General features: G+C 35.3%; 2 protein-coding genes across 2 annotated transcripts; one reads left to right on the top strand and one right to left on the bottom strand.

Annotated features, from left to right (window-relative positions):
- The first annotated feature begins 4,713 nt into the window (after positions 1–4,713).
- Positions 4,714–5,646, top strand: LOC140891885 (PLAT domain-containing protein 3-like). Its single transcript, XM_073300556.1, has 2 exons — positions 4,714–4,869; positions 4,934–5,646. The coding sequence occupies exons 1-2, from the start codon at positions 4,804–4,806 to the stop codon at positions 5,405–5,407; spliced, it is 540 nt and encodes a 179-aa protein (XP_073156657.1). The 5' UTR covers positions 4,714–4,803; the 3' UTR covers positions 5,408–5,646.
- Positions 5,647–6,640: 994 nt separating this feature from the next.
- Positions 6,641–9,372, bottom strand: LOC140892763 (inactive TPR repeat-containing thioredoxin TTL3). The gene is made up of 6 exons (XM_073301751.1): positions 8,417–9,372; positions 7,983–8,178; positions 7,673–7,845; positions 7,209–7,542; positions 6,961–7,118; positions 6,641–6,759 (listed from the first exon to the last, which is right to left on the bottom strand). The coding sequence occupies exons 1-5, from the start codon at positions 9,292–9,294 to the stop codon at positions 6,993–6,995; spliced, it is 1,707 nt and encodes a 568-aa protein (XP_073157852.1). The 5' UTR covers positions 9,295–9,372; the 3' UTR covers positions 6,641–6,759; positions 6,961–6,992.
- Positions 9,373–15,830: the final 6,458 nt, after the last annotated feature.

The raw sequence follows: 15,830 nt of genomic DNA, 5'->3' as shown, positions 1-15,830 counted from the left end.
ATTCAGTCCTTTAAATCATATAGCAGCCCAAAAGTCATGTGTCAACATCTTTCTCCAACCAAAAATAATTATTGTACCCCAACAATAAAGAATTTTTCTGATTATATGTTTATTTTGTTAATGAATAGAGTCGTCTTCACCGATAAATTAATCCATATATAAAAGAAGTGTTACAATCCAAATCCAAGTGAAACAGTTGATTGAAGGATTGGGGGGCCTTCCTTACAAGGCTCCAGATTGGAATAATGGTCTTCCACGTTGGTGGTATCAACATCAACATATGCATGTTAAATATTAATGCTGATATATCTACTTTATTACCTTTTATTCAATCAAATTATTGGAAGTACTAGGCTTAATGGTGGGGTGTTGTAAAGTAAAAATCTGATATTCTTTTGATTTCTGTTCCAATTTTCTAGTATATACTAATTAACACGTCGTAATTAGTCGGTAACACAATATTCAACTTTAATTCCTTTATCATATAATAATTAAAGCAATCCTAATCCCTACACCAAATATATATATATATATCCCATGTATCATTATAGTTAGGACTATACATCCACTAATTTACTACGCATATAGGTCTTCTTAATAAATTTCACGTGGGACGAGTCAGTACAATAATTTAAACTCATGCACTTGTACCTTTAATCTTATAAGTCATGTTCTCGTGGGATGAGATGATAAATGTATTTAACATTGCGTAGCAATGGAAATCCGTCATCACAAGATACTAGTTCTCAATCGATCGTCTTCCTAGCTAGCTATCGGCATCTTAAATATTGATTGTTGAGTGGTTGCAAGTGCTTAGGCCAATTTTGCTATCTAAAACAACTACGCAGCTTTGTATTTTAGCTAATAATTTGGTTGGAATAATGCAGCACCCCAATGAGGCCAAAAGGAATGGTTTGACTCTCGTGAGACATTTTCAGCAAAAGAAATGGAGAGTTGAAGGAACAAAATGGCCCCTACCATCACCATGCATGAGACATATTAATTAATACTAGCTAGTGCAACTGCATGCAGTGTCAGTGTGTGTGCGTACAATCTAATCTTTTACCAGAAAATTTTTCTTGAGCTCTCAGCTTTCTTTTGGCTTCACTCTAGCTTACCATACAATAATGAATTCATTCATGCATCTGTTTTGATATTGACCACTTCAATTTTTCCATATATATCTTCATCACGTACGTTGGGTCAATGCTCACCATGTTTTATATATATTAGTGGAGTAGTGGTCGTTGTGTGTAAATATAAGAAATGAATATGATACATTGTTATCGAAATTTTCGATGAGAGATCAATCAAAGAAAGCTGACATGGATGAAAAAATTGTGTTGAAATATTTATAGTAGGTATGATCCTCTGCACACTAGTGTGTAGCGGTTGATGTCCGACTTGAAGCTTTTTATTTTTTTAAATTTTTTTTCAGATGCTCCAATTATTTAAAAATAAAAACTGCAAGTTGGGCATCAATTAAGCCCCTACGCAATATATATATATATATATATATATATATATATATGAAACATATATAGCAGGAATGATCCCCTACACACTAGTGTGCAATAGCTGATGTCCCACTAATTACAACTTTTTTATTTTTAAATTCTTTTTGGGCGTTCTTGTGTACGTCTGGAAAAAAAATTCTAAAAAAATAAAATAAAAGGCTGTAAGGTAGACGCCAATTGAAACCCCTCCACATTAGTGTGCAGAAGATCACTTCTAGTATATGTATGTATGTATGTAATATTATATATATGTATGTATGTATTATGTATACTAGTAAACGTAGCACACGTGTTGCGTGTGCAACAAAAAAATTTCAGTTACGATCACTTTTTTATTTTAACTTTCCGAATTTTTTTTTGTACTACTTCTGATTAACATGTTATTGGGAAAAAAATCATACGAAAAATAAAATGTAGAAGCCAAATGAAAATATGATGAAAATTAAAAAATCGTGAGATGGTTGGAGTTAGTGTATTATAAAAAAAGTTTTTTTTAATGTGAAAGTGGAGTGAGTGTGAGGTTTTTAGTGGGGATTGTGGGTAGGAAGGCTAATTATTATGGAATAATATAAGAAGTGAAGAAGGGGCAAAAAGAGAAACAAAAGATGGTGTCCCCATGAGCGGTTTCTCTAGGTGTCTCAAATATTATAATATAGTATAGATACACACACATGAATGCATATATATAGTTCGATCACAGGTGAAACAAATAACTCTGAAGTGTGCGTTTGGATCGAGGGGTTTTTTTTTTTTTTTTTTCCAAACATGGATATAATATTGGTAATGGTGACGGATTTGAATTTCATTCTTCTAATATCTCTTCCAAATTGAATTCTACCATACAAATTTAATATGATAAAATTTAAAGCCAAATCTGATTATCATGCCAGATTAGATCTTGCTCAATGAAATCCAGTTGGCTTATTGGGAAATTTTTTTTTAAAAGAAAAAAAACATCGACCTAATTTATGGTTTGGCGAAGTTTTTCTTTAATCAAGTAACCATACTTATATATAAGCCATGTTACCTATTTTAATTTTACAATATCATTTTATTTAGTAAAAACAATAATAAATATAAAAATAAACAATGTTAGCCCAAACCCGAGCCCAATCGAAAATGATATTCATCTGTACGGGCTTTGAAGCCCTTACAATGATCGCTCGAATTCTTCGATACTCGTTGACCAATATTCTGCTGCATTTTCGAATTTTGCCTTCTCCAACCCTAATTACTTTTTATTAACACGTTTTAGGGTTTAAAAAAAATTACAGTTTTACATTTATGATTTAACTATATATCATCAGAATTCATATTTTCTTTTTAAAAACATGCATATATATATATAGCATGTGATCTTCATCAATAAATTACACATGATTTTATGAAATGTCAAAAATTTGTAATTAATTTTTTGGCATTCAAATTGTAATTAATTTTAACATAACATTAACATTAAATGTGCAACACTTAACCTACAACGATATTAATTCCAATTCTAAACCTCAGTAGGAGCTTTGAAACCCTAAAATAATTCAACGCTAGCACGTCCTGTATAAATAGTTACAACTATAGGTATGTAAACGCGTCGAATTTGAAGGCTCGAATGAGGAGAATTCGGATACGAGTTCAACTCTAATTCAGTTCAAATTAGAGCTTGAATTCGATTTCGGCTTGAAAACTTCAAATATGTTCACGAGCTATTCGAATTTCAAATTACCACTACTAAAAATAAATATTAAAGCTCGCAAGTCGCTTGAAAACTGTTGAATAAAAATAATTTGGGCTTGAGTTCAATCCGCTCGAATAAAAGCAACCACATTCTTGGTTTCGATATTTTCAAATAGCAGTTAGAATATTTTTTGAGCATACAACACACCGTAGATCAAGTAGGAAATATTATATCAACCCATAAGTGAAAAAACATAGTTACTATATATCATACCGCAGGTCTTATATATTGGGCTATTAGCCGAAGCCGAACCTGACATGGTTATTTTAATTTTTTATCTATTGAAATTATCTTAAAGTTTGCGAATTTAATTTGGTTTTGCCAGTCCAATATGGTTGAGAGGAATACATATCTTTGACAGTTTGGCCCAATGCATGTCCCTTTAATCCTATTAAAATCCCATGTAATTTTCAGCCCAACCAGCAAAGTTTTAGATTTATTCAAAATGATTTTTTTTTTTCTCCACACGATATCATCACAAAATAAACTATAAACAAAATCACGAAAACTCTTGTGAAACGGTCAAATAGATTCATAAAAAATATCATATTTTATGTTAGAAGCATAACATTTTACTGAAAATATTGATCCAATCGATTATTCGTGAGACTCTTACACAAAACACTGAATTAAAAATAATTATTGTATAATAACGATATTGGATTGTAATAAGTAAGATCTATATACAATAATAATAAGATGCGATAATGTGTATTATTATTAAACTTTTTGCTCACCGCTCACCTTAATCTGTCTGAATAAAACATTAATAATGGCATGGACATTATTATTATTATTATTATCTTTGCGTTATCATTGAGGTAACACGTAGATGATTTTTATATAATAATAATAATTGAGGTTACACGTGGAATTTTATTTGGAATCGGTTTTTCTTTGTACAATAATATGGATATTTCCTTCCAATGATTCATATCCTTTTTGTCATGATATAAATTTGAGAATACTTATCAAATGAAATCCAATAACCAACTATATATATTATTCCAATGGACTATTACAACCAAAAATCTAATGGAAAGAGTTCAAATTTTGCAAGACGATTTTGTTTATATTTATTAGTGTATTGATGTATGTGTTGTGTTCTTGCATAATATTTTTGTAATTAATTTGATTTATATTCATAGAAAAAATATTATAGTTGTAAAAATTATTTAGGAACTAATCTGTAATTTGAAATATCGAAATAAAAAAAACAAAATAAAAAGAAAGTGTAAAATCTATATCACAAAAACAATTTTGACAAATAAAAAAATAATGTCTAAAATGAAAATTCTTTATATATATAAAAAAATATAATATATAATATTTTTTTATAAGTCAAATATTATCTATTGACATGTTGGCAAGATTTTTAATTTATTTATATTTATATAATACAAAAGGAGGGATGTGCAATAATGTGCACCACGTAGTTATACAATTCAAACTTAATCTAAAAACTTTAGAAACGAAACAATTTTGACCAATCATTCATTTGGTATTTATATATAAACAAAACACTTTCCTCGACTAAAGATCGAAACAGCAACAATGGAAGTCAACCGACTCTGCTTCCTTCTGCTCATCTTCCTCTCCATCTTCTCCATCATCAGATCCGTAAGTTTCTTCTCTCCATCTTTCTTCCATGTTTCTTCACTCCATCTTTAACGCTTACGCGCAGGCCGATCTAGATTGCGTCACCACATTGTACGTGCGGACCGGATCGATCATCAAAGGTGGAACCGACTCCAACATAAGCTTGACGCTGTACGATGCCGCCGGCTATGGGTTCCGGATCAACAACATCGAGACGTGGGGCGGGCTCATGGGCCCGGGATACAACTATTTCGAGAGAGGGAATCTGGACATCTTCAGCGGGAGAGTGCCCTGTTTGAAAGGCCCGATCTGCGCGATGAATCTGACCTCGGATGGATCTGGGCCCGGACATGGGTGGTATGTGAATTATGTGGAGGTGACGACCACTAAGGTTCACGATGGCTGTGCGCAGGTACAGTTCACGGTGGAGCAATGGCTGGCGCTGGACACGAAGCCGTATAATCTGACCGCCATTAGGGATTATTGTTCGGCCGATGCGATCAAGAGGCCCGTGATCTACAGTTCCGATTTGCCATTGCCCGTTGTTTCTGTTTTGTGAGCTGCTTCAGCCCGTATTGTCGCGGGCTTCGAGTTCGTCCCACTGTAGTGTGATTGATTGAGCTCTTTTTTTTTTTTTTTTCCTTTCTTTGTACTACTACTGCTTGTCGTGTGGCGATTTCATGGCATTTTGTATTTGTATAATTTGGAGGCCCGGCCCGAAACACCCGGCTTGTTGAGGGCATTTTAGTCATGTTGTGGAAATAAAGGTGCCTTTTCGTTGAGGCCCATTTTTCTTTGTTTCTGTCATCCTCCTCTTTTTAATTTTTAATTTTTAATTTTTAATTTTTATTTTTAGTGCCAGTTGCTTATAAAATTGAAATAATTTATGAGAGCCTAGTTAGCTAATTTTTTATTTTTTGGATCATAAGTTAGCTGAGATTTTAAAAGAAAGCAACTGTAACATTTAATGAAAATAAATTTTCTGTCGACAACTTCTATTGGTTAGTTTACAACTGATACGGTTGAATTCCCATATCCGATAGGATATTCCTGCGGCCAATGTGACTGAATGAGTCAAATGAAAATATTTTTGTTTTTTTTTAAAAAAAACTTAAAAATTTATACCGGGAATCTTCCATTCGAGGAAACTCATAAAAAATATTATTATTCAATTTATATCAAAATATTATTTTTTATTTTACATATAGATCATATCGAATAGATATTAATGTAACTTGTTAATTCATATAGGATCGAATATTCTAAAATCATGAAGGCCGACGAAATGATTCGAAAATGACTAGATGAGCTTCCTTCAATCTCAACTATATAGGATATAGTTCCTTTCAACTTTCAGTTTCTTCAAATATACCGTATGCGGTTCCATTTTTCACATTGACTGATTTTTTTTTTTTTACTAATATATTCATATTAATTATGTTTTGAAATCATTTTTGGAAAGAACAAAATAAAAATTTGTTTGTAAACTTTGTATATTAATCTATGTGAAAAACAATAAATATGTATATTTGAGACGAATATAGTATATATTTTAGTCACGATTGCTTTTTGAGCAAACAGTAGGTTATTGATCACATTTGCGATTTATATTTTGGGAACCCTTCAAGTCATTTCTTTGAAAATGTAATTTTTGATTAAAATAGGGACCAAATGCCACATTTAACAGTTTATATACATCTCCAATTAATCAAGGTGTCCACTGTCTACTGCAGGCACCCGCGCGAGATTTCAAACATTACAGACAATATTGACTAATTTTAATTGAGAACTCATTCAAATATCTTTTTTTTTTTATTATTATTGATTTATTTTTTTTTACCTCTAAAACGAATATCCTAGCATCTTCATTCCCTTGGAAGATGGAGTTCATTGTTCCCTCCAGCCTCCAACCTTAACAAAGTAAAAATAAAAAGAATTCAATATAAGTATCACAATTACAAAAGTTCTTGACACGATCTCACTGGTTAACGAGTTAATTTTGTAAGACGAATATTTTCTCTATCCATATAATTTGTTTTTCACTGTGAATTATATCAATTCGTCTTACATTTAGCTTTACAGAATAAATAAGAATTAGTATCTAAAAAGTACCTCAAGCGTCCATATATGTTCTTCCTCCATTTTCAGTCTTGGGGCTTTCCTAGTTGTGCCTTTGCTTCCTTCAATATCGTCCCCGCCTCGCCGTCGCCGTCCGGATTTTCTCTCATTAATAGCTCACAATCTTGGACGCAGGCTGCCCAATTTTTCATCTGTCATCACAGTTGCAAAAACAGGACATATGTTTGCTCAAAATATTCATTTCGTAACAAACAATATTAATCTAAAAAACTAGGCTACACCTTGGCATACAAGTCGGCTCTTCTTAACCTGGCCTTGGCGTAGCCTGCACGGACGTCGAGCGCGGCGGTGCAGTCGTCTATAGCCTTTTCGAATTGGCCGAGCTTAGATCTGCAGGCAGCTCTGTTGCACAACAACACTGCATTGTAAGGGTCGTGGCCGAGCCCTTCTCCATAGGCCACACATGCTTCCGAATATCGCCCCGCCTTAAACAACTCGTTCCCGTTTGATCTGGCGGTCGCGACCGCCCTTGCCCGCCTCAATGTCATGTTTGCTTCTTTGTTGTTTGTGTCCAGAGTTGATGCCCGTTCGACGGCCGCCACAGCGTCGTCGAACCTAATAGTACCACAGATTTTGACATGATAGACATTCAATATGTCTGTTAGATCAAATAAAGCTAAAGTAGGAACTAGCAAGAAACTTCAAACTTCTATGTTTTATATGCATTGTTTGAATATAGACCAACCTGCCAGCAGCCATGTCAACTTGAGCACGAAATAACAGGAGGCTCGCGCTTCCGATCGGGCCTAAGAATTTTATACATTCTCCAATATCAAAGTCGGGGCCTTTTTCCATTGTATCCATGGCTTCTTGATGCCTATTCATCCTCAACAAGGCCTCGGCTTTCAAACCGAATATCTTCAACCACAAAACCAACCATAAATCAGAATCAGATAATTAACTTGTTCGAATTGTGTCTCTATGCTTCTTGCCTAATCAGGGGTGATAAGAAAGTTGAGTCTCCAAGGAACTTATACAAGAAATGGCATACGTACCAATGGTGCAGAATCAGCACCGGCAGCGATGGCAAATCCAGCTTCTTTTAAAAGGGTGTTCCAATCTCGTAATTTCTGCGCCTCGGCGCACTTATTCAGATGGATTTGTACTCTTCTAGCTTTGGTCATATAATCAGGATCAGCCTCTGATCCTGATTGCTTGAAATGATGTGCAGCCTTCTCTGTTTCACCTAATCTGTCAAAATGTTGTGTTAGTGGATAAATTATCACATTTCTATTGCCATGTCACGTGAAATGCAACAAATTGCTGTTGTTCTATACATTTTTATTCAAATAAAGATTCATATGGTTATACATAATACTCGTTGCGCCAAAAAAACACAGAAATTAACCTTTTTGCATCATTTGGTTGCATCGGTGTTGTCCACGTCTAGACGAAAAATTCGAAGAAAAGTTAGAAGTAAATTCATTACCTGACATAGAGAGTGGCCAATCTATTATGAGCTCGCTGATAAAAGGGATCGATTTTAATAGCTTCTCTGCATTCAAATGCTGCTTCAAGAAGTCTTCCCAACGCAGTTAGCGCCGCGCTTTTGTTGCTTCGGTACGACGCCTTATTGGGATCAATGGAGATTGCTGCCTCATACAGAGCCAAAGCTTCAGCAAACCTGCCATTCTTGTAATCCTCATTGCCCATAATCTTCAACTCTTCAGGATCCATCCTAGTCGAAAGAGCCCGACAGAGAGGAGAAGAGCTCGGTTTTTCAGATCCTTCCTTCTTCTTAACCACATTAACACTTGTGGAGCATTTCTCGTTAACGGGGTGAAACACATTGGAAGGAGTTATGTCTACATTTCCTCCTGGTTGCCTTAAATTCCCTAAATCACCCATCAGCATTACGTTACTCGAAGACGCCCTCACTAACGTGCTCGAGCCTTTCGATCTCTGATGATCTGTGATCATGCGATCAAGCTCACCCGAGATTCCAAGAGATTCCGGGGGTAAATTCTTCTTTTGTACATAGCCATGTTGGTTTCTTGAAACCGCGGTCTCCTGATGCGAGGCCTGGTGTTGCTGATGAACCGGTGGAGATTTCGAATGGTTTGGGAGGGGACGGGCAATGATCCTATCGACTTGTTTATGATTGTTGGATGAGTCCAAGAACGCGTCATTCGAGCCACCCTTGTGCCTTTTGGATATCGGAGAGCTCGGAATTCGGGTTATATTGCTGGGATTTGATGATTGAACAGAGCCTGTTGATGTTGATCTTCTTGGCCATATGCTTCTGCGTCCAAAAACCACATTCAATAGCCCACAGCCTGATCTTTTCTCTGGAGAAATGTCTCCCATTTTCGAAATTTAAATTCTCCTTGTCAAGATAAAATTCGTTTTAGAATTGTGAAACCAGACATGATACTTGATGCAAAGGATGAATATTACATGATAGACATGGTGAAAGATTAATTTTCTTGATCGGGCAGTTTTCATGCATGGAGGAAAGAGAGCGCTGAAATTTCTGTCAATAATTCATGCAAGTTGGAAATTTTGAGGCCAATGAATTGAAAAACAAAATTTAATTTGTAGAAGACCCTTTGTATGGAAATATACATATATATTGCAAGGATATCAAAAGAGTTTGATAAATAATTTGCTGGCTCAAATTTTTTAAACATAATAAATTTAATATTTAAATATATTTTATATTTACGAAAAATGAATGAACTCAAGATTTACAGGGGCAAAATTTTGATTGTTTTGTAGTACGATCTAAAGATTATGATATTTTATTTTATAACATGATATATATTCTTGTTATAATAATACAGAAACTAAAAATAAGCGGGTTCTACGCACTAAACGAGTTTAAAATTTAATATGAGTAAATTGATATCAAGTATTTTGGCACGTGTTTAAAAAAAAGGATTTTGGCTGTGCATTTCTTTTAAAAATAGAACGGAGAATGGTTTAAAATATTATATATATAATATGCGGAGTTCTGGGCCAACAAATCTATATATATAATATGCGGAGTTCTGGGCCAACAAATCTCTTTGCAAAATAATAAAGAATTCGTTCCCCGTTTAATCTCATTTCGCTTAATTTTGTTTAAGCAATGCGAATTTATCTAAGTTATCCCATAAATAAGGAAGGGAATGGGCCAACCCGGCTAGTAAAGAACTAGGGATGAGCAAATATTCTTGTAGTTACGTTTTGGCAAGAAATATATATATATATATATATATATATATATATATATATATATAAAACTTAATTTATAATAATAAAACTTAAACTTTAATTTTGTTTTATCAAAATTTTATCAAAGTCAAAGATAAAACACAAAATATCTTAAAATTTAACAAGATATAATAATTTATTAAATATATGAATTCAGTTGTTTTTTATTACAAGATTTCAAGTCTATGAATTTTGATTTTATTTAATTGATGAAACAATATGTCAAATCGTAAATATATATACTACTTTTACATATTTACTTATACAAAGTAGAATATATATCAAGGGAATCAAATATTTGATGGAACTGGCTAATATGAAATATCATATACACATGAAGATAGTAGATTTGAAGTTTGTGTTGTTATTTCTCTAAGTCTAAACAAAAATACATATAAAATCTATGGATTTAAAATTATTCCAACCAATCATAATATATTATATTATTTATAAAAATGTCCCTAGTAAAATAAATTTTGACTTAAATAGGGTTTGATGAAAATGAAAAACAACATAAAGTTCCTTTTCTCTTTTTTGTTTATCTCACCTCATCTCATCTTATCTCATCTCATCTCATCTCAAATATAAAATATATAGGTTTACTTTATATATATATTTAATAACTTTGTTTACACCAATACATGTCATAGTCATGAAAAACATGAGAACATTTTTTTTCCTACATTAAACATTAATAAAATAAAAACCCTTTATACATTGTTGTTCAATTATATTTTTTATCTGTGTGACGAGAAAACTAGTTTTATATAATTAAAATGAAAAGATTATGATATAAATCTTATAAAGCATTATCACGTTGATATATTTTATAAAATTTATTAAATCATTATATATAATTAAGAGAATTTGTAGAATAATAATTTTATTTTATACGAGGTTGTTCGACTAAACTTATTAAAAATAACTTATAACCTTTAAGAGCTTATGAGTTGATTTAGAAACTTATAAATTGTCAAATTTTATTTTAAACATATACTCTGTTACAGTGTTTGGGTGAAATTAATTTAAATAAGTTAAAGCCCCGTTTGGTAAGAGGGATTACATATTTGTCCAGTGTTTGTCTAGTTTTTAAGAACAAAAAAGATATCTTAGGGCCCGTGAACGGGACGAAATCCTCTGCTACACTTGGTGCTACAAACCGTGTAACACCCGGTATTTTTAAATACGTAAATCCGCATGCATAATTAGGATATTTAATTATTTAAATTTTAGATTTATGGGTTAAATAATTAAATGAATTATTTGTGCATGATTTAATTTATTTTTAAGCATTTAACCCATAATTAGTGATTTTTATGATTTTTAGTATTTTAATTATTTTATCGCGTTGACGGGACCGTGGACGGACGAGATGACAACTTTCCACCCAAATTATTTTATGAGCCTTTTTAGAGCCCTAAAATATTATTTTGAGTTTTATTATCTCAAAATTTTAAGTATTTAATTTTATATAATTTTAGGAGTCCATTTTATTCAAAATTAGCCAAAATATTGGCTTTTTAGTATTTTTAAAATTCCCTTAATTTAATATTTCGAGATTTTATTTTTAGTATCGGATTTTTAAGTATTAGTTGGAGCTTTTAAGTTATATATTTTAGTATTAAAATCATTATTAATATTTTAATTATCCTAAAACCTATTTTAATTAAAATAAACTCTAACCTAATCTACCCCAAACCCTTAACCGATCCTTCACCCTAGTAGCCGCCTCCATCCCACTTCTCCATCATCTTCTTCATCGTTCTAGCAAGAAAACTCCATAGGAGATTGATTTTTCAAGCTTCCAAGGTGGTTGATCATCGTCCCGTCGTCCCGGAATCGTCTCACGCCCGTTTTCTCCTTGTTTTTACGGTGCAAGGCATGTTTCCTTTCGATTTTTCTTGCCATGTCAGTTATGATAGTGTGTGTAGTGTTGTGCATCGAAAACTTTTAGTTTTTTTCAGAAAATGTTTGAGTTTGATGAAGGCGTACGGTTTTGGTTGGATTAGTAAAGCATGCTCACGTTTTTCTTCTCCCATGGTAGACTAGCTGCTGGTCGAGGGTCCAGTGGGTGTGTGTGTGTGACCTGGACTCGAATGGCTCGAGTGGTTCGAGCCAAATGAGTCCAGGAGGCCTGCTGTTCGGATCGGGCTCCCTAGAGGTGCAGTTTAGGGTTGGAGGGAAGAGGGGTCGGCTGGGGCATGCAGGGCCGGGAACCAGCCGACCCATGGCTAGGTTAGGACCGGCAGGACCTTGGGAAGGTCCTGCCGGCGGCGGTCCGGCCAGTGGTGGCCGGACTGGTGCGGCAGCAGCCCTTGAAGGGCTGCTGCACGCAGCCGAGAGGAATTGAGAGAGGGGGGGATCGGGTTGGGCTGGGTTCTGGGCCTGGGTCGGGTCTGGGTGTCCGGGTCGGGTCAGTAAGGTAGTGGGTCGGGTTAAGTGGGTTCGGGTCTGGGTTTGGTGGGCCGGGCTCGAGTCTTTTTATTTTTAAAATATTTTATAAAATAATGGGTTTTTGGGTCAATTAATTAGAAATAAAATTATTTGGACTCCCAAATAATTTTATTTGGACTTTTAAAATTTTAATTAAGTTAGTCCATTAATTTTATGGGCTTTTGAGCCCATAAAAGTTATTGGGCCAGTCTTTGGACTTTTGGGCCCATTGGGCCAGTTTAAGTTGTTCTTAGGCTTAGAATGTTTTAAATGGGCTTTAATTAATTTAATTGGGCTTAGAATAATTTTTATTGGGCTTAAGTATGTTATTGGGCCAGATTTAAGTAAATGGGCTTGAGTGTTAGGGCCAGCAGTCCAGGACCATCCATGAGAAAATTGCATGTGCCCTGATTATATATTTAATTATTTTTATGCATTGAAGATATTTTAATATTTATATGTTAGTAAGAAATTTAAATTAAATATATATGAAGGACACACATTTTAATTAAGTACATGCATTCATGAAATAATTTTTATGCATAATTAAATGTTTAAGGTTGAATAATAATAAAATATTTTATGTTGGAAGTTGAAGTAGTGTGACAATTTAAGGGGGATTCGTCCCCATATGTGAACTATTGAAGGGCAGTTTACTGCCAATTTAAGAGGTGATTCGTCACCGCCACGTACGTTGGTTTCCACGCTGATCAGTATTTAATGTATGATTTAAGGTTACACTACGGATACAACCATGAGATGTTAGAAAATAATTGCTCAACAATATTTATGTATTATGTTATTTAAGTTAAGTTATGTTATGAAATTTTCAAGCATGCTCATTCATGTATATGTATGTATTAGTATTTAATTGTTTTAAATTATTTTAAACTCTTGTTATGTTAGCATGTTGGGCCTCTAGGCTCACTACACTGGTATGGTGCAGGTGAGTACGTTGAGGATGAGGTTGTACCCACCGGAGGCGAGGATGTATGAGCGGGCATGCAGTGACCCCGTGACCGTGATAGATGTCTGAGTCACATGCATGTTTTTGATTATGTCAGCACGTTACACATTTTATATTATTTTTCAGTGGTTGTGAGTTTTGAATATTTTATTGAATATTGTCAGTGCATGCAAATTTTAATCATTTTGTTTATGCAGTATTTTTAATTAAATGTTTGACTCAGATATTTATTTTATTTTAAAGAATGCATTTTTATTTAAGTATTTAATTGTTTATTTATTTATTTATTTATTTTAAACCTTTTTATTCTGTGCATATATGTATGGGCATATATGTACATATTTTATTTAGTAAGTATATATAAAAAAAAAAATTTCCGCATATTTATTTATTTAATAATTATAGAGTTAGGGTCGTTTGAGTTGGTATCAGAGCACGGTCCTCGGAGGGGTCATTACTGCTATGCGAGCTCAGAAGTCCACGCTACCGGTCTGTAAGTTTTAAGTGTTTACAGCATGATTTACTTTTAAGAATTTAAGTTAGCATTAATTTTTAAACCACTTAGTTATGCATGACGATTTACGTAAAGAAATATGTGGTGGTGCAGAATGCCTCCGAGACCAGTTAACAGACGTGGGGGACCTCCACCTCCACCTCCACCTCCATATCCACCTCCACCTCCACCTCCGCAGAACCCTATTGCAGCATTGGAGCAGGCCAATGCGAATATGATGGCGGGAATTACTGCTCTGTTAGAGCAGCAGGCTACTCGTCCCAGGTTGTCCCATGAGGAGGACGTTGCTGAGAGGTTCCAAAAGAAGGGACCCAAGGAGTTTGTGGGAACCACCGATCCTTTGGTGGCGGAGGGATGGATTTGCTCTCTGGAGTCCATCTTTGCTTATATGGGGATCACAGACACCGACAGGGTGAACTGTGCGACGTACATGCTGAGGGGTGATGCAGCGCTCTGGTGGGAGGGTGCAGCTAGGGGAGTTCACCTTCCTACACTGACCTGGGCAGAGTTTAGGCGTATCTTCTACGCCAAATACTTCACTGAGGATGTGCGCAGTCGCATGATCCGAGAGTTTATGAGTCTCCGTCAGGGGGACAAGACAGTGGTTGAGTATGTGAGACAGTTCGAGAGGGGCTGTCACTTTGTGCCTCTGATTGCAGATAGTCCACCAGAGAAGTTGAGGCAGTTTGTGGAGGGTTTGAGGGCGGATATCAAGCATGATGTTCGCATGGCAGACGTCCTTACTTATGAGTCTGCAGTCAGTAGAGCCCTGCGTTCCGAGGAGGGTCGGAGAGAGATTCAGAGGGAGCAGCAGGGGAAGAGGCAGTTTCAGGCTGGGTATCAGCGACCATCTTCGCAGCCTCCTGCGAAGAAGCAGTTTACAGGGCCGGCTAAGGGCCCAAATCGACAGCAGAGACCACAGCAGCAAAGGCCGCAGCAGCAGAGGGGCGGGGCCCCTAATGCCATAGCTTATCCTACTTGCCCGAAGTGCCAGAAGATGCATTCGGGACCTTGTCTATTGGGAACAGGTGTTTGCTACCACTGTAGGGAGCCAGGGCATCAGATAGCTAACTGCCCGAGGAAGAAGAACACCGCTGGTAGGGTGTTTGTGATGCAGGCCGAGGAGGTAGATCCAGACACCTCCTTGATCACCGGTATACCTTATCCCTAGCATTTTAATAATTTTCCTTTGGTTTAAATTTCGTCTTTAATTTGGAATTTGTTGTTATTTGGGTTATTTAACTGCATGTTAGAATAGGAAGCATGTTTTACTTGTGATTAGAATTAAGAATTTGTAGTGACTCGTTGGGGAAAATTTAGTAGTGGTATGAAACTGTTGGGAATTTTCTGCGTGCAGGGAGAATTCTAGTTGGAGGCAACTCCACGTTTGCGTTGCTAGATTCAGGGGCTACGCATTCGTTTATCTCCCTGGAGTTTATCAGGCGGGTAGGCATCACACCTGAGAGTAGTGACAGTGGGTATGATGTTACTATGCCATCAGGGCAGATTATTTCTACCTCGAAGGTTATTCGAGGACTGGAGTTGGAGCTGCAGGGACACTCCATTCGAGCAGATGTAGTAGTTTTGCCATTGAGTGGATTCGATTTGATTTTGGGCATGGACTGGTTGACAGTCAATGGAGCTTCGATTGATTTTCGTCGGAGATCAGTGTCAGTGAGACCTACAGTGGGCGACCCGTTCACTTTTCATGCATCTCAGAGCAGTGATATGTCT

Source organism: Henckelia pumila, chromosome 3, assembly GCF_033568475.1.
Source record: "Henckelia pumila isolate YLH828 chromosome 3, ASM3356847v2, whole genome shotgun sequence".
Lineage (NCBI taxonomy): Eukaryota > Viridiplantae > Streptophyta > Magnoliopsida > Lamiales > Gesneriaceae > Henckelia > Henckelia pumila.
The sequence above is the reverse complement of the archived record's forward strand: the minus strand, read 5'-3'. Positions and strand labels throughout refer to the sequence as shown.

Excerpts from the sequence above, each read along its gene's own strand:
- LOC140891885 (XM_073300556.1), top strand. The coding sequence starts at position 4,804 with ATGGAAGTCAACCGACTCTGCTTCCTTCTGCTCATCTTCCTCTCCATC. Across the intron at positions 4,870-4,933 it reads TCTTCTCCATCATCAGATCC|GCCGATCTAGATTGCGTCAC; the intron begins GTAAGTTTCTTC and ends GCTTACGCGCAG.
- LOC140892763 (XM_073301751.1), bottom strand. The coding sequence starts at position 9,294 with ATGGGAGACATTTCTCCAGAGAAAAGATCAGGCTGTGGGCTATTGAAT. Across the intron at positions 8,179-8,416 it reads TTGGCCACTCTCTATGTCAG|ATTAGGTGAAACAGAGAAGG; the intron begins GTAATGAATTTA and ends ACATTTTGACAG. Across the intron at positions 7,846-7,982 it reads GTGCTGATTCTGCACCATTG|ATATTCGGTTTGAAAGCCGA; the intron begins GTACGTATGCCA and ends TTGTGGTTGAAG.